Raw genomic sequence first — 26,734 nt, forward strand, 5'->3', positions numbered from 1 at the left:
TCACTACTAGAATTAACCTCCCATTTGGATGACAGACTGTCAATTTCATTTTAAGTGGGCAAACATCAAATCCAAAAGGGATCAAATACTTCTCTCGACTGTAAATTCTTACAGTCTTTGTGGAATCAGATCGATGTTCGTGCTAAAGTCAAAGGGACATGCAGGGTTTGCAGCCACACGTTTTTCCTGGAAAACTGTCTCCAGCTTCCCAGCATGCTCCTCAGCAGCGAGGAGAGCCGCACCTCTTCGGGTTTCCTTCTGAAATTCAATGTGCCATCTTCAGTTTCCAGAAAGGCACTCTACAGTTTCTCAGCTGAGATTATGAAGCAACCACCACCACAGGCAGAAGGTGGAGGTCTCATGAAACCCAACACCGACGTGAATGCACATGAAAGAGCGCAGCTTATTGGCTCTCTTAAAGGGGGGAATGTTATAAATAAAAAAGCACTTGGACACTTGGCACCACAGCGGCAGGCAAACATGTTGCTCACACAAATGTGTACATGTGCCTAAAAGCCTCTCAGACACATAGCAATCACAGCTCCACAGAACCCAGAAACATCTATTATTAATAGCAGAAATCATCGGAGGCTTTTAATTGGAGATGCTCTTGTGGGTGTCTCAGAGGTAAGCGGGGTGCTGTCACTGTCGATCTGCAAACTTTCTCAGCTCGGAGGAAAAACGACGGGACATCGCACTTTCATGTATACCTCCTGTTGATTGTGAAGGATGTAATTTGAAGCCATCTTTCTCCTCTCACCACAGCCTCTGATTAGCAGCTCTGACTCCCAGGCTGGAGCATACTAATTTGGGAACAGCAGTCTGGGAATCACCACATTAGTGGCAGGTATGGGAAGTAAAACGGCATAATATGCAAATGAAAGGAGGGTTTCGCCTGAACTGTCAATCAGGAAAAATTAGAATAAAAATAAAAGAAGTATGTCCGCTAATAACACCTTGCCAGGGGGTGGAAGGGTGGGGGGCTGTGATGAAGATGAATAGAAACGTGCAAAAGTGAGGAGATAAATGAAAGCAGCGTGAAATCAAAGGTAGCTGGACACATATGATGCTGTGATCATAGTGAACATTCGGGCAATCAGAATGAAAGCATCTCAGACACTGATTGGAGGTAATGACAGGAAGTCTGGGGGTGTCAGGATACTCCACATCATCAGAGGGAGGTTGCTGTCTCCTGTCACCTGCAAGACTCCTTGGGACTGTGCTGTGCCTCCCGGTGCGATTCCCTAATGACAACTGGCAATCATTAAAAGTCACCGTTCCTACAGGAATTCACACAACGTGCATTTTATTTTTAATCAGGTCCCTCGGTTTCTCCTTTTTTAAGAGTGACACTAAAGCACAGTTACACAGCTCATGTGAAGCAATAATACTCCTGGGGGACCTGAAGGCTTTGAGATGCACTTTTTTTCACATTGTAGCGGCCACTTATAATGAATTAAAAGTCTACGTAAATGTGTGTTTCAGGCTTCCTCGTTCAGAACTGGAGTTCACTAGTAGCTGGATATATTGGAATAGAGCCGTGGAAGACAAAGCCTAAAGCAAGATTCATGACATTTGCACCGTTTCAACATTCTGCAACAAGCCTCTTCCAACTGTGGGTGGTGGACATGCACTAGTGAACACTGGAAAAAGAAAAAGGCTCTTCCTGCTTGTCCAGTGTGAACACCATGTGCTAAACGGGCATCTTGAGTGCATGTAACATGTGTGTCCATAGCTTAAGGCACATTAAGTAAGACAAAGAGTCAAAGAAAAGTCAGTCAGTCACACTTCATAATCTGAGCTCACAGCAACTATGGAACTTGTTTGTAATATGCAGTACATTAGACACATTAAAAGTATTAACCACGTTAGAGTACTCCAAATACTTGTTTCTCCCAATGTTGTTTACATAAAAACGAATACAGCTAAAGCGAATTGTTATGTCCCCTGGGAGTAACCCGGCTCGAGTCTAGGGGTGAGGGAGGGGGACGATAACAAAAACTGGACACCAAACATAAAAGGAGCACAGTTTATTACAATAAATGAAACCCTGTGTCCCGAAATGGAACAAAGAAATAATTAGTGAAAAAGTATGTGAACCTTTTGGGAATAGGCTACCTCAATTTCTGTACAAAACCGGCACATGATGTGTTTTTTTTTATCTCAGTCTAAACCACAACAATGGAGAAAAACATTTCCTGCTTAAATCACACAAATTTATGTTTTCCTGTTTTTATTGAACTCAGTTGTGTATCCAGTTTATACATAAAACCAAGTAATTCCAAAGGGTTCACATATTTTCTCCTGCAGCTATATACATGGCAGTCCAGATTATAAGGCTCACTGTTGTTTTTGAAAAAATTAGGGCTTTTATGTGCATCTTATAGTGTGGAAAAATACGGTATTTGAACTTGGAACCAGTGTGCCACAGGGCTGCTGGTCGATCCCACTGTTCTGACAGACATGATGATCTGAAAGTCCCTCTTGTTTGTCACATATTGACCCACTTTGCCTGACAGCTCACCAATCAGAGCTATCAGTCCGTGTCCTCTGCGTAGATGCCTGCCTCGGTGCGTGTTTACACACCCCCAGGCACCACTGAGCCTCACGGACCTCCCCAAGAGGATTCCGGGGTTTTACCTCATTTGCACTCATCACAGCATCTTGTGACTGGGCTGACAGGCTCATTTTCCCCTCTCTGCATGAAGCAGAACAGCAGCAATTCCTTGGAAACACCCAGCAACTCAGAGTGGGTATTGTAATTAGCTGCATGCTCCGTGGCACTAAAGCAGAGCCTCCTTCTTGAATCTTCAAGGTGGCGGTTGGGGGTTTGGTGGTGGGTGCTCTCCACACATACAATCCACCCCCTGGTGAGAATACATGTAGGTGTGCTGCAGCATATGTTGTCCGAGCACACAGTGAGATACAGAAAAGAGGTGAGAGACGGATTGTGGATGCCTTCAGAGTGCACTTGCTATCTCACTGCTCAGCAGGTGTGAACTGGCCTGAGGGTGTGTGTCTGGGGGTGTGGGAGGGTGACTGATTACTTTGAACTGATTGTGTTTAAAGTCACCCTGAGGTTCATGGATCAGCGGATTTGGAAAACCCAGCAGAAGTTGTGGCGGGTGCCGTATCCCACCAGTTCCCTGAGGCTCCAGGGGTTTGGGGGTAGATGTAGCTGTTGATGTTTACAGGCGAGCGTGAGCCCAGCTGCTCGCTGCGTCTCTGGTTAATGTCTCTGAATGGAAAGGCCTGGTTTTGGCAAAGGAGGTGTAAATGGAATTGGAGGGAGACAAGCTCTGTCTAGCACAGGTTATAGCAAGGGCACATCCTCAGCATGTACTCTACGTTTTGTATCAAAACTGCTAAAGAAAAAACTGCAGATCACAAACATATTCAAGAGAAAGCTTCAACTGTAATGTTAAGAGATTAGAAAAAAATGTGGATTCTATATTATTGCATTTATTATCCAAACCAATTATTCCATTTGAGGTCACACACATCATTTGTGACCACCCCCTTTCTTTTGAGGTGCATCAAATTTGAGGCTCAACACTTGTCCAAAAATGTGTTCATAAACTCTTCCATAAAAACTTTCTGGGTCTCCGCCTAGGGGGACATGCCTGGAGCACTTCCCAAAGGAGGCATCCAGTAACCATCCGGACCAGGTGCCCAAACCACCTCAACTGGTTCCTCTTGATGTGGAGGAACATTGGTTCTACTCCGAGCTCTCTCTGGGTAACCAAGCTTCTCCCCCTATCTCTAAGGGAGCACCCAGCCACCCTACAAAAGAAACTCATTTTGGCTGCTTGTAATCACGACCTTGTTCTTTCAGTCATGACCCAGACCTCTCATGATCATAGGTGAGTATTGGAACAAGACCCCTTAAACTTAAACTCCTCCACTTGGTGCAGAAGCACTCCACCCACCCAGAGAGGGAAATCTACTTTTCTCAGGTCGCCACTTCACACTCCGCTCAAATACATGCTGGAGGTTCTGGCTCAATGAAGTTAACAGGACAACATCATCTGCAAAGAGCAGAGATGAAATCCAGTGGTCCCCAATCAGACCCCCTCCAGCCCCTGACTGTGCCTAGAAATTCTGTCCATAAAGACGGTACGCTCAAATCACACAGTAAACCTTTAATTTAATCTTTATACTGGCTTAAAATCAAAAGTAGACACCCTTGTTGTGAAATCACTTTCTGTGTGAATTAGGGGTGTGTATTTTTAAGAGTCTGGCGATAGGATACGTATCGCGATGCCCAGCTCACGATACAATATGTACCTCAATACATCCCAAGGCTGTGCCAGAATATTTTTCACTATTTTTTAAACAGTATAACTTAGATGAGTATTAATTCATTGTAATAAAAGGGTAAAATTAATTTTATCTAGTGTTCACAACATTAAGCATTGCAACTGTATCTCAATATGGAAATTGCTTTTAACAAGCCTTTCTATCAAGCTTTTACCGAATCAATAACCGAGCGTTATTGATTGGTTATTTTTTCTTTTTTTTTTCGCTCAGTATATTTCAAAAGCTGGGCGTTTTTGTTTCCATTTTGCCCATTTTGAGTAAAATTGGGATTCGCTGATCTCGTCAGACCCTGATGGAGACAAAAATGGTAACAAAAACTTGCTAAGAACTATATGCAGCGATAAAGAGTCTTAAAATGTCGGCTCATCTCATTAAGTTTTTTTAATCACCATTTATTTCTATTGGACGTCAGACAAAGAGGAGCGAATCATGCAATTTGTGTTCTTCTACTCTTCTACTGAACAACCCTAAAATGCTTCCTTTTATGGGGACAAAGAAAAGGGCTTTCATTTGAGCTCCATTATGACAAACTCAAACCAAAGTCAGCTACCGCCTCAAGCTGTGTGTGTAATGTGGCTTCGGACAAAGATGGAGGGACGGAAGGTGGAAGATGGAGGTGGGTCAGGTGGATCCCAGGGGTCCTCGTTGGATGTGATGCGGGACTGCGGGTCAGGAGAAGAGTTTGGTACATATGGAGGTCCATGATTCCCTCAAGCTAATTTTTGTTCACCCAAACTGTACCTGCAAACAGATGTAGCCCACATTTGCTCCTTCACAAACAAAGCTATTCTGCATAAAGGCAGATCAAAGCGCGGAGGTACAAAGTCTCTTTTATCCAGGAAAGAACTTTTTATCCAACCAGGAAACGCTGGGCTTTAAGGAGAAAAGGAACAACTGAGTGAGTCAGCGCTCTAAGTGATGCAGCTTTATGAACTAATGGCTCAGCAGAACGCCTTAAAAGGCCACTTAAAAGCTAGCAGGCCATAAACTGTGACACACAGCACTGGGATTTAAAACACACAATGCTCACACGAGGGGCTGAATGCATGGGGCTGTGCATGTGTGCGCCTTTGTGTTGGCCATGACAGAAGTGTGAATGTAAGCATGCTCACACCATCCCGCTGTCTTTCATTGTCACGTTTAGCTCTGAAAAGTTTTCAGGTTGTGAGATGAAGCAAAAGTTATTTATTCCCATCTTTTCATGCACAGGTGGATCAATAACGGGCGTCTGGCACGTGTGTCTTCATCTCAGGTTTGGAGGACTGGATTCTCAGAAAAAAACAACAACACAATACTCAGAAAATCGCTTCAATTTTCCTTGCTGCTGAGAACTCTTGTCTGTGGTCATATGAACAGTAGAGAGCTAAATCTCTGTAACTGTGCCTGACGGAGAGTTCAGCTCTGTAATCATTGAGCACAATGGTGCAAAAAACCCACACTTATGAAAAGTACAGTGTAATGACATGTTGGTGACATGTCCATTAGACTCTAATGAAACGGTCGCCATGCTAACCCACAGTGGACACAGACATTTGAAAAAGAATTAATAAAAATCACTAAGGGGAAAGAACACAAACTGAAATATTTGCATTGTAGAAATTCGACCATAGCCAGCGTTAACAAACTGTCATTTTCATTCTTCACTTTACATTATTGTAATAAATAAATAAAATTTTTATATGTTACTTGTAATTTTCATCATCAGCTTTCTTAGTGTACCCCTTTACATTGGGTTTGTTAGGAGGTTTTATTGTCACATATATGTATAAAAGTTTATTTTTGCATAAAGCTAAACTTGAAAAATGTAGACAATAAAAATATGACATGTTTTGCATAATTTTTATTTTTAATTTGGACAGAATGCAACAAAAGTCACTGCATGATCAGGCAACAAATCATAAAAACTGGAGCAATTAATGTAATTAAAATTATAAACAGCTGAGATAAAAACAACAAACTTGATCTTCACCCTCAAAACATTGACATTAGTCAAATTAATTGATTAAAGGGTTTTTATATATTCTCAAGGTTTTTTTTTCTAAACTTAAGATGTGTTCACTTCACATACACTCAGCTTTATTAGCCACACCTGTCCAACTGCTCCTTAATGCAAATTTCTAATCAGCCAATCACATGGCAGCAACTCAACGCATTTAGGCATGTACACATGGGCTATGTCTGAATTCCCACTCTAATCCCTAACTACTTTGGGATTGAAAATGAAAGATGGTTCCACAAGACAAAGTCTCGATTCCTACCTTCAGGCTGAAAGGGATAAATAAAGGCCTGAGGGGTGGAATTTAGTCCCTGCCTCATGCAGGACTATAACTGAATGTTATTTAGGCTCACAAAGGGGTTTGGAGATGGAAAAAAAGAGGTGACTTTTATTTAGATCATTTCCATACGCGTGGTAATAGTTTATCTAGAAGGCTTTCAGAAATCTGAAAAAAATTCTGCTGAATGTGGAGTTTTACCACCTCCACCCCCCCACACACACTCCCACAAACACATCCACAGCTTTGTTTACTTTCCTGCCGTTTTCATAAATCATAAATTGTACGGGACCAGCCGAGGTGCATGGTTAATCTGGCAGTTCAAAATGATTAGCGAACTGGTGACAGATTGGATTCTGTCTGGAAGCAGTTTTGCCCACGCAAAGGCACTTCCCCGCAACAAGCCGAGCTGCTCTGACTCATCCTGATAAAACAAAAAGGTAATTTGCTTTTTGATGAGAATTTCTCTTCAAATTAGTTTCCACAACAATTAATCTTGACGCGTCACCTGTACAACATGTTATGCTCTTTGGAAAAGGTGATAAAATGCAAAACAATTGAATTGATTCATTTGTATTTTTGTAATGACCAAGCTTGAATGGTTTCCTCTTTTTAATGGATTTTTTCTTCATTATGAATGGCCCATGTCGTCTGTGATGCTCAACTGGCTGCAATCTCTCATATGTTTAATAAATATCCCTTTATTATGTCTTTTCACAGTAGTGGAGCTCGATTATTGCCTGTCATATCCATGGTGCCTTTCTTATCCCCTTTTCGCATTGAGCCACCAACTCCCAAGCTCCATAACCCCACAAAGAAGCATTTCTTAATTAAACCTTTATTTATCTACTTGATTGATATATAAGAAGGGTCGGGGTTAAGTCTGTGAATCTCCAGCTCATATTGGGACTTGAGTGGCCCGAGTCCCATGGGAATACTTCTTTATAATTTAACCAGCAGTCCCCCAGAGTGCTGTCATTTGCATTGGTGTGCAAGCGAGTGGCTTCACAAAAAACACTGCGACAGATATTTGCCACGAGAAGGGATGAAAACCAGCCTGACAGATTTGTTCAAGAGAGTAAAATATAAACAAAGCCAACAAAATAAAAAGGATCAACAAGTAATAACTTGTGAGTAAACAAAATTCTTGAAATATAAGCAAGATTTTGTCATTTTCTCAGAATACAGAAAAGTAAATAATGTGCTTTTCTAATATTAAGGAAGGACAAACATTCAGGTTTTCAGAATAAATTGTGATGCATTTTTAACATCTGCTTAATGTCTGTTAAATAACATTTATGAGCAACAATTTCTCAGTTAAAAAAAACAAAAAACAAAAGATCGATCACCAAAAACCAAATTTCACCTCAATTCTAACCTTCTTTTGATTAGTTTAGACCAGCTGGCTCAATGCAATTACTAACGAAGTGAAGATTCTATTGGTTTTGTCACAAAATGTGACCACAAGAGATCACATATTTTGCTTATACATTTTAGTTCTTTTTCACATTTTATTTCAGGATTGACTTAAATTTTACTTAAACAGCTGGAAGGCAACACAATTTTAGTGGTGCAATAATGACAGGATTTTCTAATTTAAAATTCTCTATGGGATTAAAACCTGAATTTGAAAACCATTAACGCATTATAAAGTTGATTTTGGAGTTAGTATTTTACAGTGTTCCAACAAGAGATTCAGATGTTTTCATTTAAAAAGATTTCTTCAAGTGAATTTGGTTCTAAATTGCTTTAAGCAAAATTTAATTTTATGAAAAGATGTTTACATTAACTTTCTTGCATAGATACTTTAGTTTGTGACTCCTTCAGATCTCTCATTATGCCTTATGAAAAATTACTTAAAATTTTCCTAAATCTACCCTTTTAAAAATATATTTTCTTGTATAAACATTAACGTTTTGAAACAAGCAAGTCAGTAGATTTTCTGAAAGCTTTCAAGTTGTAGAAGGAATTTCCTTCTAAGCGTTTGGTGACAGAAGTCACATCAGATTCTGGTAATCCAAAAGCAAAACAAACAAAAGAGTTGAAACAACACAAAGTAGCTTCTGAACTGAGCCATAAGCTGACAAACTGCTACAGGGCACTTCAGGACAAAAGAACAGAATCACAAAGCCAAGCTGACTAAATCCTGTGGAAATACCAGATAACAGGTCACAGGTGAGGTCGTTTAGAGAGCCCAGGTGAACAGAATCAAGGAGAAAATCCAACGTAAGACACCCGAGGAAACAGGAAGTCTAAATATTCTAAATAGAGTGTGAATTTAGAGAACAAACTAGAAATAATCTAAAAACAAAGGAAGCCATCATATTAAAATGACATCAACTTTAAAATGATCTGAAATGTGCAACATTTACCAGTTCATTAGTTCCATATAAGTTTATGACAATAATTTAATTTTGTCGTTCAGCTCAGTTGTTTGCTTGTATTTTTTGGGACGTTTGACTCAAAAACTTAATGTGTGTCCTTTTTTGACAATATTTTAGAAAACCTTAACAGATATTTGGTAAATAACCCAGGAAGTGAGTAACTCCACCATGAAGAACACAAATCCTGGATCGGGTTCAATGATTTACTAACATTAAGAAATCTACCCAAAAAAAATCGAATTAATTCATCATTTATTTTATGGATCTCAGCAACTTTTTTTTCTCTTTTTCTGTTTAAAAATAACTTACTATTATTTTTTCCTTCTGGGGCTGTTTTTCAAAGTCTCTGGAAAGATAAAATGGTAAAGTTTCATGCTGGCAGGACGAGGAGCTCTGCCTGTAAGACTTTTTTTTTTTTTAAATCAACCTAACGATGCAGAAACTTCTTTATCACCAGTGGAAATAATAGTCTGGTAATGGAGCTTCTCATTGTGACTAAGAACATCATTTCTACCTCAGTTATGATCCACACTATGCTAGTTTTCTTATTTAGGGCAGAATGAAGAACATAAATGCTGCAGAACCTGTAAAGCATATCAAATTTTAATTAAACATCAGAAAAAAGTTGGAAAAGAATTTTCCAAACAGCAAAGCTGTCATAAAAGATTGGTGAAAGGCATCGCGTCTCCAAGTCTTTGGAATTTCTTCAACCTTTCCTTTCCCTTTGCCTCTAAATGTCAAGATTTTCAGGAATTGTTGTTCCTCTGTTAATTTATCCTTTAAAAAAATATCTGTGACTCAGTGTGCCTTATTTCTTATTTATTAAAGAAAGCTTTGCAATTCAAGATAAAAAAATGTCATAAAAATGCATCTTGAAATACATTTCTAACAATTACAGCATAATTTTGAAGTAAAAACATAAAACATTTGAACAAAATATTAGTTCGATTCTGTTAAGGAGAAACTACAAAAAAATTACAGACATACAAAAAAAATTCAATCCTAATTCCAAACTTTCAGTTTTGAAAATCGGATAACAAAATTTAAAAAAAGAAAAAGCTGTAAAATACTGAATATGCAACGGTCGATCAAAATGAAAGCATTTGTTTGTTCATACCTTGTCCTGACAAGCAGCGGATCAAACAGATGAGAGCTGAAGGCCTCTAGAGTTGGACAGTTTTTACTGTTACAAAAAGGGGTCATGTAGTTTTGGACACACAAGGAGCATATTTACATTAACTCCTACTGTATTTGAGGTTTAACTTTACTTTTATTATCTTTTCTTTTCGGACCGGATGGAAGACAGAAGAGAGAGGGATAGTAGACATGGGGACAAGCACACAAGTGGGGGTAAATAAGTTGGAGAATAATTAAAGAAACAAATAAGGGGGTAGGACTGCAAACAAAAAAAGTAGTGTCTTTTCATCTCAGACCTGGTACATCACTGACACCAAGACGCTATTGTGAATGTTTACAGTAGACCATGTGACCTGAACAGCTCAGCAATGATACGTCCTGTTCGCTGATGATAGCCGCCTTACACAGAAATGGTCATCACTGAGGTGAGTCATACGCCGAGATCAACATGGTCCCAATTCCACCAGAAAACCCCCAACTTTCTGTTCATGGATGATAAGGCTCCACCACATAGTGCCAGAATTGTTACTGCTGGATTTCTGGTAGTGGGAGTGGCTAATATGACCAGCAATGACCTCTGACCTGAACCCCATAAAGCACGTCTGGGACCAACTGAAGCAGAGACCCCCAAGTAACTTGTCAGAACTGCATGGAGCTCTTGTGGAAGAGTGGAACGCCTCAGAATAACATCATGAGGTCATCGCAGCAAATGCACGCTATTGGGGTTATCATTGTCTTTATTTGGGGGTAATAGATATCTTTTTCTCATTCATTATGAGTAAAATCAAGGGCAACTTTAGCATATTTCATTAAAATTCAGACCAAATAGGAGTTGCACTCATGTAAATAACGATATTCATAACTTTTTGTGATATTCCTACAAATAAACATCTGTCCAGCAGAATATCCTCTGTGTACCTGTGTTCAGTCGGTTGTCTGTGTTCAGTGTGGACGATGTTACTGGATGTAGAAAGTAGAGGGCACCCGGTCACCCCCTCATCAAGCCCCCCAGAAGGCCAAAGCATCAAAGCATTTATGATATGATAGTCATCCTGAGAGGACAAAAGTGTCATGGCTGCCAGCCCCTGGCCAACACATGAAGCTGCGTCCCACCTAAAAAAAATCTTTTCCAACATTCTTCAGTCTTGCAAAACCCTCCCAACTATTTACCCCATCTAGCCCCCAAACCCCCCTGCAGGGAACAGCTTAGGTCATTACAGTCTGCTGTCAAAACCTGTGACCGCTCCGCGTTGGAGCCGCCAGGATTAGGGGCTGTGAAAACAAGAACAAGGAGGGAAACGAGGTGAAGGCTGACAGGGGAGCAAAGCCTTAAATATTTTCTCTTCCTCCTCATCTTTTTTTTTTCCATGACCGCGTGCTGATTCTTGTGGCTTCTTTGTGGGGGACTGCACTAATGTGATAAAGAATCACATGGAAAACGTGGAACAGGAGGGCAAACATTCCTCTGCACGACTGAAGCTGCTGTCCCGCAGCAGAATTCTGCCTTTTCCCTGCCACATATGTGATGTGATGTTATCTGAAGAAAAGAGATCCAGCTATGGATGTGTCAGCAAGCCCAGGAAGAATGTTTGACTTTATCTTAACTTTGTACTGCACTTATGCGTTGATACCATCAGGAATTCAATTTAATCATCAAAGGATTCTCCTTTCCTGTCTTTCTAGAGGTAAGACGTGTACGTAGGTGCATTCCTTAAAGCTTATTATAAGAAAATAACTGCAAATTGGTGAACAAAAGGCCAATCCAGGTCTCCATTATCCTCCAACGCTATCTGAAAAGTGTCTGAAATCATTTGTCAGTTTGGACCTGCCGTCCCATGGGGCGAGCGTGTTTCATGTTTTATTTACCTTCACCTCAATGCCCAGAACTCGGCTAATCCTCTGTTTGTGTTCAAACACCTTAGCCGGTTGTTCTACATCAATCCGTCTCCGCGCTCACTGCTGTGAGCAGTCTGGCTAGTTGGCTGCCAGTGGAGCTGATCTGGCAGGCGGCCTGCTGCTGGAGCTTGTGTATGATTTCAAAGACGCATGACAGCAGATTGTGCGTTGGTCCTGCAGCACATCTCCCTGCCAGCCTCTCTGAATAGCTTGTGTACATCTGTGTCTTATTCTAGTCTGAGATATTAATTACAGTCGCAAAAAGCGTAATTGCCATTGTGATTCTTCATTGATCACTTCTTAAACTAAAAAGTTTTGTTTCAGAAATGACAAAAGTACGGTGGCCCTGAAGTGCAAATCATAAAAAATTGAGAAACATATTAAGCATCTCTATTACAAAAGCAAAGCAAGTATTAAAAAAATGAAATCAAATTAAAACTGTTTTCCAGAGATCAAGATGAAGTATTAAAGAAAGAAACAAAAGAAGAAACTAGAATATGTAGCCATTGTGGTATGTGACTGATTCGAGTCACTGATATGATGATGACTTATGTTTTGATGAAGAGAAAAAGCTGACGGTATTTCACCTGAACCACACAGAGCTGACTGATCAATCAGCAAACTTTTGCAAAAGCTCAAAGAGACGTCTTCTGTCAGAAGATATCGCCATGTCAAACAACTTCCTGTTAAACAAACTTTATTCATTCAATGACATCCCATAATGCCCACATTTTTCAATTTTGTATTTTGCTTCATTTATTATGTCCTGCAGCTGTTCTGGACAACAAGGACCAGATTCTTTTCACAATTCTTGCTTTTTTTTTTTTTTTACCTCAGGATAAATTTCACCCCCACCACATACTCAAAAACTCGCCCAAATTTGAACAACTCTAGTACCTGTTAAAAACAAATTTTGGGCATAGTGAACAAACCTCATCCCCTCAAAATAAAATAAATAAATAAAAAAGGTGACATCACAGGAGGAGAAACTGTCAAAAAATGAATGGGGCCAAAATCTTCTATGGAGCTTAAAAAATAAATTAACACCTCTATTATCTGTTAAATAAAAAAGCCAAAACACACATGTCAGTAAAGTTTAAAAATTATTATGGGATGTCCACAGGACCTATATAACTTGGTGCCCATTTTGAGGCAAAGTGTATAATTTGGCAATTTTCACATTTTTGCATAAATGGGAAAATAAAACTTTTGTTTGATCAACCTTTACAAAATATTACACTTAGTTAAGTTTTCAATCACCACTAATGTTTTGTTGACTTTTAACCTCAGGAAGATGCCAACATTTAAAAAAAACAAAAAACTTTATTACTTTCAACAAATCTAAACTCATCTTCAGGATTAAGATCTATCGCCTACGCGGTTTGCCTGGAAAGCTAAAATGGTATTTCCCTGCTGCTCACATATTTCAACATGAATATTGTGACATTTTGGTACATGAATCTCTGGATCAGGGTGAATGAAATGATATGACATACAATGGGAACGTATTAGGAATGTGGGCGTAGTCAACAAAAATCTTCTGTTGTCAAGGAAATCCCAAAATGCACTTTTGTTGATTATTTTAAATAACACATAGATCTATTCGTCACCCCCAGAGGACCAAAAAATAAAGTGGTTGCTATGGAGATAAAACGAACAGAAAAGCCGCCATTTTGAAAAAAGTGTTTTGTTTTTTCATGAACCCCTACATCAGGAATTTCAAACTTAATCGCACAGGAAGCCAAAACACACCTTAGCTCACAGGCCGAACACAATAAACATTTATTGAACATACTAAAACAACATTTTTAAAACCATAAAAACATAAATTTTAACACAACTATGAATAAAAACAGGAAGGAATAATATTCAAGAATAAATCAACTTAATCCATAAAAACCCACAGTGACATCAGTGTAACAGAAAAATATCATAAATATTTCCTGTGGTCAAATTGATTTGTGGAATATTCCACCTAATTTTATTTTTAAGGAAAAATTGATTTAGGTTTTTATAAATGTCAGTATATTTCCATAAGAATATATTTTGTCAAAATTATACAGGTTATAAATAAGCACAAGATAACATCAGGCCATGAATAACAATAAAATGATCTGGAGGGCCAGATGCGGCCCCTGGGGCTTGACTCTGACACGTGCCCAACATGCAGCTCTGAACAGGCCCACAGAGGGCAGGGTGGAGGGCCTGAAGCCCCTCAGATATAACAAAGGCAGGTGAAAAGGGGGTATTGGTGGGGCGGCGTGGGCAGGTTGCTGGTGCGGGCCATTCACCTTTTGTTTTAACAGTTTTTTTCGTGAATAACATTTTGGTGTCTGTATTTTATTTTATTTTTTTTACTAAAATGTAATAATATGTTTTTGTCGTTGATGTTTTGCACTTCAGGGCAAATGTAACTTTTATTTGTCAACACTTTGTCTTAACTTGGCCCTTACCTCGTCCCCCTCGGGGTCATCCTCAGGCCCAGAGTCCTGGTCGGCGCCGTGCCCTCACCTCAGCGCTGAACGGTACCTCTGATTATCTCAATGCTTCGCGAGGTATTCCCTCATCTCCACTTTAAAAGGACTGCATTACTTCCAGCTCCCCAAGCTTGTCAAAACCAATTTGCTTTCTTATTATTCCCTCAACTAATTTCACTATGACCCTTCCTCACCTCTCCCCTCCACCCCCCTCCACAAATCCTCGACCCTCTGCGTCCCTCAGTTGAGACTCCCAACACGACCCGTGCAACCCCAAAACTCCCAGCAGCCCCGTCCCATGATCTCCTTTGCCGGTTTCTGTAAACTCTGCGGCGACGTTTCAGGCCTTTGCAGGCAACACAAACACAGTGAATCAGCCCGCCATCCACACAGTTCCTTTGTGTTCACGAGACCAGAAAGTGAGTCACTGACTACTAAATAAAACCCGTCTAATTGAGATCGGGGAACATGATAAACTTGTGGAGGTTGGCGTGGGCAGCACTTCCACCATCATATCCTGCACAGCCTCCACCTCCCTCCCCACACCCACCTCCCCCATTCCTCTCCCGTCAATTAGCGCCTCAATAGTGACAACACAGAGGATCTTCATTAGTGGAGAATGCTTAATTATATCAGTTGATATTCCTTTCCAAAACTGATTATCCCAGTGCACGGTACGGCTGACTGAGCCTGCCCTCACCCCGGGACACAGCGGTTACTGATGTGATTTAGTTTTGGCCCAACTTCTCCTTTCCTCTCTTTTCTTTTGTTGCTCCTCCGGTCCGTGGAGTATTGAAGCAGTTGCAACCATTTCCCACAGTTCTTTTTTGCAGAGGCTCTTTTCATCTCACCAGTCAAATTAGTCGACTCTTAAGGATGAATTATAATTTATTTGCATTTGTGCGTTAAAAACTAGGATCCTTCACATGAAGATGCAGGTTTATTTTCTCACTGAGGAAGCAGGTGAGGGAATTCAACATAAAAGCTCGTCCCTATATAATTCCTTTGCTCATTGGGGTAAGGGGGGATGGCAAAAATAGACTTTTGGAGCTGTAGATATGGCTGAGGCAGAAAGAGTACAAATGTGTCTTCTCGTGTGGGAAAACAAAGAAGGTTGAGGTGCTGAGAATATAGTTTTGACTCACTGCATTTGTTCAATAAGTTTAAAAAAACTGATGAAAATTTCTATTTTTGGTCCATCATCAGAAAAATGCCACAACAACATGCTAAAAAGTATGTTGTTGTGGCATTTTTCTGATGATGGACGACATAAATAAAGGTAATTAACTCAAACAAAAATTAAGAATTATTCTATGAGTGTTCTGTCACTATTTAAACTTGTGCATATAAACGTTAGGGGTGAAAATCTGACGATACGGATGAGCGGAAGAAGATATATGGATGGATGAAAGAAGAAATATTGTGAAAAAAAGACAAGATTATAAGGAATAGGTTTTAAAATAAAGATATCAGAGCAAGAATTGTTATTCAGATAAATAAAATGACTGAGTAACAGTTATTTCTTTATACAAGTCAATGGGATTTAGGCTTCTTGGAGCCAGCAGGTACTTCCTGTTTGAAAAGCCAGGGGGGAGGAGTCACTCAGTCCAGTTCTCATAAAAAGTCAATGACATAAACACAATGTGCACTTCCTGTGATATATTTGAGTTTTTCCTTCATCTTTTTTGTGCCTGTGCTTTTTATTATTCACATACATATACATGCATAGTACAATGAGTAGTGAAATATATTGCATGACTGTACAACGGAAAACAAGATATAAGCATAAAAAATGATTATCTAAGTATGAAAAGAAATTTCAGTAAAATATAACAATGTATTCTACAATACAGTATAAAGAGCAATGACAATGTTAAGGTCACAAAGTGTCCATGAGCTGCAAAGTGCATGAAAGCATATAAAGTGACACTACTGCGCAGAGATCATGTAGAGTAGTGAATTTCCTGTTCAGGAAAAGCTCATTTTCCTTAATGAAAGTGAGCTTTCTTAGCTGCATTTTAAAGTAGCACTTGCAGTGGAACTCACTCCACACAGTCACTGGATCTGTCCATTTTCCTGTAAAAAAAGCAAAAAAACATGGCCCTCTGTCCAGAGTCTGGAGGAAGATCACTTTAATTCTGCTTCACAGATCTTTTTCAAAAAGTCCAGAGACCCGAAGACCTCAGAACCGGTGACCGTTTGGTGAACCTGGGCCGACCAGCCAGGACCTCAGCACTTGTAAACACAGCCATCATCTAACACTCGCTCATTCCCCCCGAGTGCTTATCTTCCCTCCCCACAGAAGCATTTTATGTTGTGTGTCCCCGTGGTTTGAATGGGTTTTTGCAGCCATTTTAATGGCAGCGGCGGATCCGAGATGAAATGTAAAACCGGGTTCATCCTGGACAGGTCACAACGCTTCCTTTATTTTCTTGTTTATTTTATGTCCCATAAAGACTCCATCTGAGTAGCCAGAAAAAGTCGGATTCATGCTGGGCCCACTGGGACGCTCTTCCTGGAAGCGGAGTGGGGGGGACGCTGCCCTAAATGAACAGGTTCTTGTGGGCAGGACCTGGATTCCACCAACAGTTCAGAAGTTCAGCTCTTTGTTCGGGAGAGACTCTAACCCGACCATCTGCCTAATATCATCAGCTCAGTTCATGCAGAAGCTGTTTGACCACAAGAGAAAAGAAAACATCCAACAGCGAATGTAGAACAGGTCATGTCATCAGGGAATAAAACAGAAACAAATAATAAAAAAGATGTTAGGATAGTGTGATAATGTAATGTTAGTAGAAATCCTAGAATTTGAACTCTTGTTTGTCTGCTTTAGACAACATAGTTGTGTCAACACCACTTGTCTGAAGTGATACTTTCACACAACTCCCTTAAAGGGCAGGCGGCTCGTCTTTTTGATGACTGACAGTGGGATTTACAGTAATAATGTCTTCAGGTGCCAAAGGATTGGGATTAAACACACTCCAATTTAAACTGCAAAGTTGCCATGGCAATGACATTTAGTTTTTTTTCTTTTTTAGTTCAGATGGCATATATATGTGTAGAGTGGTGACTTGTGTTATTGCCCAGAGACATCCGTCTTTGGCAGGTGCTTTTTTTCCTCTCAAGGCTTCCATCAAACCTGAAAGCCTGTTGTCATCTGTCTGTTGGTGAAAAGTGTTGCTGATGGCAACGAAGTACCTGAGAGGTTCGATAAAGTCATAAACTCCTAAACTCGATCTACAAAACAAATGTGGATTTTCTTTTTTGGTCATTAAAGGATGTGAGTGCTGGCCTTCCATGCCTGAAGATTTACGGTTCAGGGTCAGTGTTTATCCCGTCCAGGGCAATGCCTTCACACTATCACACCTGCTTGTCAAAGGAGAGAGCAGCAAGACATCAGAGGGGGAGGAAAAAAATGGAGTCGAGCGCTCAGAAAAGTAATTAGAGGAAGTATTTGCACATGTTTAGTTGAAACGCCACCACACAGCAGTAAAGCTGTGTAATTATTACAACTATTGACTCAAGCATATCTCTGCAGAGCTTTAGAGGCCAATAAGAACTGCAACTGTCTTCTTTAGCTTTGATGGTTGCTTGTGGCAGGACAGACGTGTGGCTACACTGCCCCACAGTGGACAAGCCACAAACTGCAGTCCAGCAGATCACCGTGAAGACTGAAAAAAATGTTATTTAATGATGTAAAATTATGCTTTCTGTTATGTATGAATGCAGGTCAGTTTAAAATAAAATTAAAGCGCATAATTGTTTTTTTCAAATGCATGCTAAACATTAAATGGTAATAATCAGAAATGCTTAAAAAAATATAAACCTGCATTTTTCTTTACGTGCATTTAAAATTCATATAATAGAAAAAAATGTTAATGATCGAAACAAAACATGTGGAATCTTCAAATCTTATTACCTTTTGACAATTTTCAAAAGTATCTGATACCATGGAATATTGTTAGATAAATAATGGAGATGTGGTTTTCAGGGAGTTGTCCACAAATAGCTGTCAAATTATGTCGCTAATAGTACAGAACATGTGTCAATTAATGGTTTTGACTCCGAAGGACAGTCAGTGAAATGTGGAGTACCTCAAAGATCCATCTTAGGTCCCTTACTGATTTGGATTCATACAAAAGAGCTTACATTTGTTGATAAATCTACATTTTTTGTATGTTTTGCTGATGTCACCATTTTTTTAATTTCTCAAGGATGCTGGAACATAAAGGTAAATATAGACCTAAAAAAATACTCTACTTGGATTTTGAGCAAACAAGGTATTCTTGACTTTAAAAATTGTAACTTTTATGATATGTGGTGGCCAAAAAAAAAAAATAAACAACGTAGTTACATTTTGTTTTTAATAGAAATTAATGAATGAAGTTTCATCTGTTCATTTTCATTCAATTGGAAGATAAACTTCTCTGCAGAGATCAGATGGATGTAGTTCACAGTAAAATTGCAAAATACATGGTTATACTGAAACAAGAAGAATTAGAAACTAGGATCATCTTAAAGGAACTTCAGCATAAATTTATTCTTTATTTTATCCATATCTAGATATGTTATTGGAATATAGTTTAAGCAAGTACATTTTGTACTTTTTCTGAAAATAATAACTATCATTTTATTTTACAAAAAGCCCTAGTTCATTTAGCTATTTACTCTGCTTCTGATGTCCAAACTGCACCACTTTTCTCTAAATTATATATTTTAAACATTTATGTTATAAACATTTATCAAACACATACTTCTGATGTTATGGTAATTTGGTTTAATGTCTAAAGTTCTTGCCGGTATAAACGCACAAAATTGATAAACTCAAAACATTTAGTTAAAAAAAGGATCTCCAGGCATGAAGTATAGATTTTTGTTTAATATATCAGTCAGTATTGTTGAAAAATGCATAATTATGTGTGTTGATAATAATATATGTTTTTAAAAAAGATAGAGAAAATAATTGTTAACAAAGCTAATCTTTATTAAAGTTATTTCATCTTAAAGGTTCAATTGTAGTTTTCCCCCTACAATTCTATTGGTGGGCTGCACGGTGGCGCAGTGGTTAGCGCTCTTGCCTCACAGCGAGAAGGCCCCGGTTCGACTCCCGGCTGGGACCTTTCTGTGTGGAGTTTGTATGTTCTCCCCGTGCATGCGTGGGTTTTCACCGGGGACTCCGGCTTCCTCCCATCGTCCAAAAACATGCTTCATAGGTTCATTGGTGACTCTAAAGGTGTGGATGTGAGAGTGTGTGGTTGAGACCCTGCGACAGACTGGGGACCTGTCCAGGGTGTACCCCGCCCTCGCCCTTCAGTAGCCGGGATAGGCTCCAGCACCCCCGCGACCCCGAAAGGGAAGAAGCGGCCAAGAAGATGAATGAATTCTGTTGGTTTGTGACCATATAAAAAAACAAAACATGTTTAGTTTTTTGTCACACATCATCAAAACATTTTATTTTCTATGCTCTGATTTGCCAAGTTGAACAAGAGTGTTCTTTTTATGTGTAAAATAAAATAAAATAATATATATATAGTAATAAATTGAAGCATTCTATTTTTTAACTATATGATTTACTGCAAAAAAAACTTCATTTTTTCTTTTTTAAATTATTATTATTATTATTTACTATTACAGTTAGTATTCATGCATTATATTTGACTTCTAAAGACTACACAACATATATTTCAAGGTACATAAACACACACCTTTTGTTTTCATTCAAATTAACAGAAAATTATCCACAAATTACAAAAATACGCATTTCAAGTATCGGAGGTTTGTAAGTATGGACACTTCATAGGACGTTAAATTTTATCACTTTAACACAATACACACTTTATATATAGTGCAAGAAGACACAAACAGTGTCTTTAATGCACGCCACGTCATGAGTTCCTGCAAACAAAATATTCAATAAACAGCTACAGGCACCCAAGCAGGATTTGGGGAGTTCATAAACGATACCTGCGTTCATCGACCATCCTATAAAGAGATGCAGTCAGACTCTGCAACATCTGTAATTCTCTAAATGACTTAAAACACAAAGGATCAGCCTCATCAGACTAACACACCTGGCCACATGCGTGTAAAGGGATTATGTGGATCTACAGAGCATGAGAGAGAATTTCTCACTTTCTGAGGATTTCACACACCTGAGGTAGGTGATTGACAGGTGAGAAACTAATGACATTACAACTCTCTGGCTTAGGAAGCTCAGCATTCCTCATTTAGACCTAGAAGCATGTGCGTTAGATCAGTCCCAATGTTATTAGATGAACAAATGCTTTGAAAAGATTTGTCTTAGGAGTTCCTTATTTATAGTTGTCCAAAAAGGGTGGCTGAGGTGATTGATTAAAACTCTTAAAAATTGAAAAAAAAAAGAGCAGAAGTTTCTTGTTCATTTCCTTCTGATCACTTTTGATGCTGAAATCAATCGAATGGAGTCAAGCTGGAAGTCTTCTCCAATTACCAGAAAGGTGTGGCTGGTAGGAAATAGGCATCTTAATTTGGCATTGCGGTTGGCATTTCTGTCCCTGTTGGGTGATTGAGCTCAGACGTGTGTCATGAACCAACCGAGCATCAGCAGCTGACAAAGCAGCAGCAGGAGGTTCAGTCCAGGCGGTTGAGAGGTGGAGCTTGTCAAGTTGCAGTCGTTACTGTAGCAGCAGTGAACTTTCACTCCTGGAGCTCTGTAGCCCTGGCTGTTGGCTTGGCTGCAGAAAGACTTGTAGGAGCAGGACTTCATCACCCCACCTGGATTGAAAAAATAGTGTTAGAGATGGACATTTTTTGTTTTTGCAGATTTCCTTCTTCTCTGTCTCTCAGTTGCTTCCTTTAGCAAATCATCTGCCTCCATTAAATTCCATCCTCTGCATCCTCCTCACTCCTGAAGAACCGTCTTCACCTCTGTTCCTCCTCTCATGTGCACATACAAACTCCGTCTTGCTGCAGCTGACCTTTACTCCTCTCCTTTACAAAGCAAGCCTCCACCTCTCTGGATTTGTCTCCACCTGCTCTCCGTTCTCACATCTACAAACATCCTGGTCCACAGTGGTTCCTGTCTGACCACATCTGTCCATCACCACAGAAAACCAGGAATTCAAAGTTGATCCTGTTTGAGATTTAAATGGTTAATCTGGCTGGTTTTAGGTTGAATGTCCTGTTTGATATGTCCCTCTGCATTTGCACAATATTACTGGATTGTGCCCCCTTGTGGCCGCATTAGCTGTAGTCATTTTTAAGCTTAGATCTGAAGAAACCTTAACCCTGTAGAACTCAAAGTTCATTTGGCACTTTGTATTTGTTTGGTTTAGTTTGGGTAGCACAAATTAACAGTGGTCAAAAAATTACAACTCAATATAAAAAAAAAAAACTTAAATATCTGGACTCACTTTCATGTCCCACCACCACGGCACAGGCATCTGAGTAACTGGGGCAAGACTTGGAGCCCTGTCTGTTGCAGTCTTCATTATTGGAGCCCATGCAGGTGTAACACTTTAAGGCTTCACCTGAATCCAAAAGAAAGAAGGATTGACCTTAAAAACTTGTTTAATGAAGGCATTTTGAAGGAAAATGTATTAAAGCCAAGCAAAACAACAAAACATTCCTGTTTTTAAACCAGAGTGATCATGGTAAACTTTCCATAGCTCCACATCTCACCATGAAGCTTGTGAAGTTAATTAGCAAATATTACAGATTCCTCTCAGATATCGTCATCTTTGAACCACGTACGATTGAACTGATTTATGGACTTGCGAGCATTGCAACTTTTCCGACGTGTGATAGTGTTCTGTTAATGTGGTGACACCAAAGTGAGGAAACAGGATTATTTAATCTGTTCCTTCTCACAGATTTTCCAAAATTAACCTCAGAGTCACATCGCTGTGGTGTCATGCATCTTTTCAGCACATAAAAGTTTCCCTATTAGAGTTTGCTAAAAAAAAAAAAAGGTTGTCAAAATGACACAACTATAATTTAAGACATGGATGCTTCTCCCTGAGAGGATCAGAGCTGGAGCCACGAAATGCTTTAAAGTCCCACTCTGATCACCTTTTGATTTATTCTTAAACCATTCCCAGTGGTCTTTGATTATAAATACAATGTTTTCTAGAGCATACACTGCAAAAACTGAATCTTAAGAAGGTAAGGAGACCCTTGTTTCAAGAGATATTGTCTTATTTTGCAGGAAAAATAATCTTATCAAAACTTTTTTAACAGTATTTTAGTTTAGAGTCAAATACTAGCTCAGATGAGGAAAATGAAGACCTACATGGATCCATTTGTCTACAAGTTGATGCATTAGAACAAGATGACCCCACTTTTAGTGTAAACATGTCTATGATAGCACAAGGGATAAAGAAATACTCAGAAATGCAACTCTATATCCTCCTTCATCAGAATAATACAACAGCAGGTTAAAAACACAAAACATACAATTTTCTGTGGAGTAAACCTTTAAAAGTTGCTGTCCTGCCCATCAAAGTCAATAATTTTAACTTCAGTTGTGTCTGTCAGACACTAAAAGTTTATTACTAAACTAAAAACATTAATTAAAATGCAGTAAATAAACATCAAAATAGATTATAAGATTGTTTGACATTTAAAGTACAATTTAAGTAAGACAAAACTGCAAAAAATACCAAAATAACAAACGAAAATGTGTTAACAGAAGACTACAAACCTTAAAAATGAAATGTCTTAGTTGATTTTATTTATTTTTTTATTGGTCATCTTTGTGTGTGACGCTGGGAGTTTGTGTCGACCCTAATCTGTCTCCACAGCCACGATGCACACATGCTGCAAGTATTAGCCTCCAGCCTATTAAGAGATTAGCTGCTGGGATTGCATGCTGGTTTCAGCAGAAGATGACACACAACATTTTAGAATCGCTTCAACCTTGAATAAAAAAACCCAAACAAATGCATAAAAAACATCTGTCAAAACCAGGTGAAGTAATAAATAAGTCGCTAATATCTAACCAATAAGAACTCGAACCAAATTTTCGTTAAAATGAACATTTTGTGGGACATAACACAGAGGACCACAAAACGTTTTTCTGTTACAATGATGTCACCATGGGTTTTAGGGGTTAAAAACACAAGCCAGGACACCTGATGAAACATCTGACTAAAATAATCCATCATGTAATCATCTGATTTTTGAACCTCCAGGGCGGAGACAAACACAACAAAGTCACAAACTGTTGATCTGGGAGCTTCTAAAGGCAGACACAACTGAACACAAAGATAGGAAAACAATAAAACATGAGGGAAAATAGAAAGAAACTCCGTTCTTACAGTTGGTTTGCAGCAGGAATAGAAAAAGGAGGATCCGCAGAGGGTGGTGGACAGCTCCCATGGTGCTGTTGGTCCTCGCTGGTCCTGATCAGACAATGAAAAGCAGCTTGTTTGCTCCCTAAGACCCCTCAGTCTAATCTGGTATCAAACACACAGTGTAGGAGATTACCGGCTCCTCCGATGGGCCATCAGCTGCACGTTAGGTGATGATAACGGTGTCTTCCTCGGTTCGGACAACCAGAACTTTTGGCCTGACCGGCCGCTCTGACACGACCTCACCTGCCGTAGGTCTGCCTCTTCCCTTAGCTCACATGCGCTTTAGCCTTTGAGTCAATCTGATGCAGGCGGCTCTAAGTACTTCATCTGGGAGTTTACGCAGCGTCTCACTAATTTGCTTAAGTTTGATGCCATATGGCAGCACTTTTCTAAAAGAAATGACCAGTTATGAGATTTAAAGCTTTTTTTTTTACCTTTTGTAGTTTTTTTTGTTATAAGTGCTCGTCTTTTTAGTGATAAATACCTTAATGTGTTTAGAAACATTGTTTAAAGACCCACTTCTAATTTATGTTGGGGTGTGTATTGGCAAGAGCTTGGCGATACAATACATATCGCGATACCAGCTCACAATACGATATGTGTCGCAATATATCCCAAGACTTTCGCAGTACAATTTTTTTACTGTTTTTTTTTAAAGAGTATGACTTAGACAAAAACTCTACTGAAATATTAAGTCATTGCAGTAAAATGATAAAATAATTTAATCCAATAATCACAGCGCTAAGAACTGCAACTATATCTCATATGCAAGTTGCTTTTTCCCAAGCAAATTTCATGGAGTAATAAATAATTAATTAAATATTGCCATGTCAGCATTTTAAATCAATACAAGTATCACCAAATGAAGTATTACAATATATCGTACGAATCGATTTTTTCCTACACCTCTAGTTTTTGGTGTTTTTAACATGTTTTTTTAAGAATGTTGCATTTCTGATTATTTATTTATTCAAATCGTATGGAATCAGGAGCGGACGAAAAATGCTTAAAACAGATCGCTTTTGTGTTGGAAAAAATCAGCAGGGCGGCTGGTTCAAAACTGGATGGCTGAATTAATCTAACATTGCTACGGTATGTATCATTATTCTATCCTGCAGGAGCCTTTGAATGCAAGGACCAGATTTTTTTCATAGTTCTTTCTTTCTACCCCTTTGAGGGAAAATGTTGCCTCTGCCACAATACTCAAACTCACTAATGCCAGGTGAAAATGTATCTTGAAGATGTATGTTTTTTTTTGTAATTTTGTAGAGAAACCAAACATTCAATTATTTAGACTGAGGACAGTTTAAAATGATACATTGACGTCTTTATCCTTCTTGCTTTTTTGTGATTTCTTATTTATTAATTTTGACTGAAATAATTTTGGCAGAAATACATTTTCTGGTGGCTGTTACAGAATGCCTGTCCCGAGTTTCAAAGATAAACTGAGGTTGGAGGCTGTAAAATATTAATGTCTAGAAACTAGAATGCATGACATCTCATTTGCATTTCTTGGGACTGTAAAGGGGAATGTTTTATGCATTTGTTCCAAATAAAATACAGTTAAATATAAAAAAAGTCATAATAAAAAGCATTAACGTCAGGCTGTATTGCCATGTTTTATTGCACTTCAGAAGCTGATGCTGTACAGTAGCTGTGCAGAGTATTTCCGGGTGTGACAGTTGTTGCAGGATGAGCACATTTTGCTCCAAATTCAACTCTTGCTCACAACTGAACAACATTAGTTTGATTTATATCAAAATTAAATCAAAAAAATAAAGTTCCACAATTTCATTGAAAAAGCTATGACAAATATCTACATGGTTACATGAGGGGCAGCGGATGACAGAATAACTACAGTATATCAAAAAATGCACAATTCATTTTATACTGGGACTCTCCTACAGTACAATATGTACAAACAATAACATTTTTTTTATTTTTTACATGCAAAACAAAAATTTTACCTGTGACAGTTTGTGTTCCATTACAACAGTTTCTAAATAAATCTTTTTTATTATTATTATTTCCAAAATCTATCATTCTCTAAGACCCAGAGGAGACAACAATAGGAGCAGGTAAACAGTCTTCTCCCTCAGTGGCTGTCATGGCAACATCAGAACACATCATTTAACCCACAAACACTCCCTCAGTCCCAAACACACACTTGCACACAGACACACTCATTAGTGATATGATAAATCTTTTAAAACTTTGAACCAGGTCTCTGACACAGTACGATGCACAGAGACACCAAAAATGTACAGCAAAGTCGCTCCCATAAACCCATTTGGAAGCTGAACCTCCGAGGTTTCTGCGTCAAGCCGTCTTGACACAGATGTGTTGCTGCTAACACTTCCCCATCTTGGCGATCAGCTCGTCGCAGATCTTTGTGAGTTCCTCGATTTCTTTGTTCTGTGGAAGAATCATAAACATTACAACAGCTTTCGAGTGATGTCTGTATTGTTTTTGCAGATTCTGGACATCTCTCTTCTGACCTTTTGCTCCAACGTGCGCTCCAGGGAGTCCACCTTCATCTGCTCCTTCCTCAGGCTTGCCTGGTAGACTGCTTGATCCTGTTTGGCCCGGCTCTTTACCTGTGCTATCTCTGCGTTGGCCCTGAAGGTAAGAGAAACATGTCAACTGTCCAGTACTACATTAGAAATGGACATAAAAAAATGCCATAAGAACACCAGATGACCAAACTCAAGCTCAGCATTAAACCCTATAAAGTCCAAATGCATCAAAAAATTGCCTTTTTTTTTTTTTTTTAATTAAGAGGTTTTTTAAACCTTTTGAGGAAATCTACAAAAATATTTTTTAAGAGATAATGATAGCATCAGTTATGATATTAATGCTGATGTGACACCTTTTTGCTCATCACTGTTAGTTTAAGGTGCAAAAATTTTACCTGA

At 39.0% G+C, this 26,734-nt stretch overlaps 2 protein-coding genes across 10 annotated transcripts in view; both read right to left on the bottom strand.

Annotated features, from left to right (window-relative positions):
* Nucleotides 1–19,959: 19,959 nt before the first annotated feature.
* On the bottom strand, nt 19,960–24,932 carry ly6pge (lymphocyte antigen 6 family member pge). 2 transcript variants are annotated; one of them, XM_024297603.2, is made up of 4 exons: nt 23,953–24,932; nt 23,784–23,867; nt 21,879–21,995; nt 19,960–21,240 (listed from the first exon to the last, which is right to left on the bottom strand). In XM_024297603.2, the coding sequence occupies exons 2-4, from the start codon at nt 23,842–23,844 to the stop codon at nt 21,038–21,040; spliced, it is 381 nt and encodes a 126-aa protein (XP_024153371.1). In that variant the 5' UTR covers nt 23,845–23,867; nt 23,953–24,932; the 3' UTR covers nt 19,960–21,037. The 2 variants fall into 2 exon arrangements, with proteins under 2 accessions (XP_024153371.1, XP_024153372.1); XM_024297604.2 differs by having other exon boundaries at nt 23,784–24,932.
* A 481-nt stretch (nt 24,933–25,413) lies between these two features.
* Nucleotides 25,414–26,734, bottom strand: part of tacc2 (transforming, acidic coiled-coil containing protein 2) — a 39,221-nt gene continuing 37,900 nt past the window's right edge. For all 8 annotated transcript variants that reach the window (XM_024298095.2, XM_024298094.2, XM_024298093.2 and 5 more), the window contains 2 exons: nt 26,318–26,438; nt 25,414–26,234 (listed from right to left, as the gene is read on the bottom strand). In XM_024298095.2, coding sequence (XP_024153863.2) covers nt 26,169–26,234; nt 26,318–26,438 — 187 coding nt within the window. In that variant the 3' untranslated portion in view covers nt 25,414–26,168. The remainder of the gene's footprint in view (nt 26,235–26,317; nt 26,439–26,734) is intronic.

Source organism: Oryzias melastigma, linkage group LG15, assembly GCF_002922805.2.
Source record: "Oryzias melastigma strain HK-1 linkage group LG15, ASM292280v2, whole genome shotgun sequence".
Classification (NCBI taxonomy): domain Eukaryota; kingdom Metazoa; phylum Chordata; class Actinopteri; order Beloniformes; family Adrianichthyidae; genus Oryzias; species Oryzias melastigma.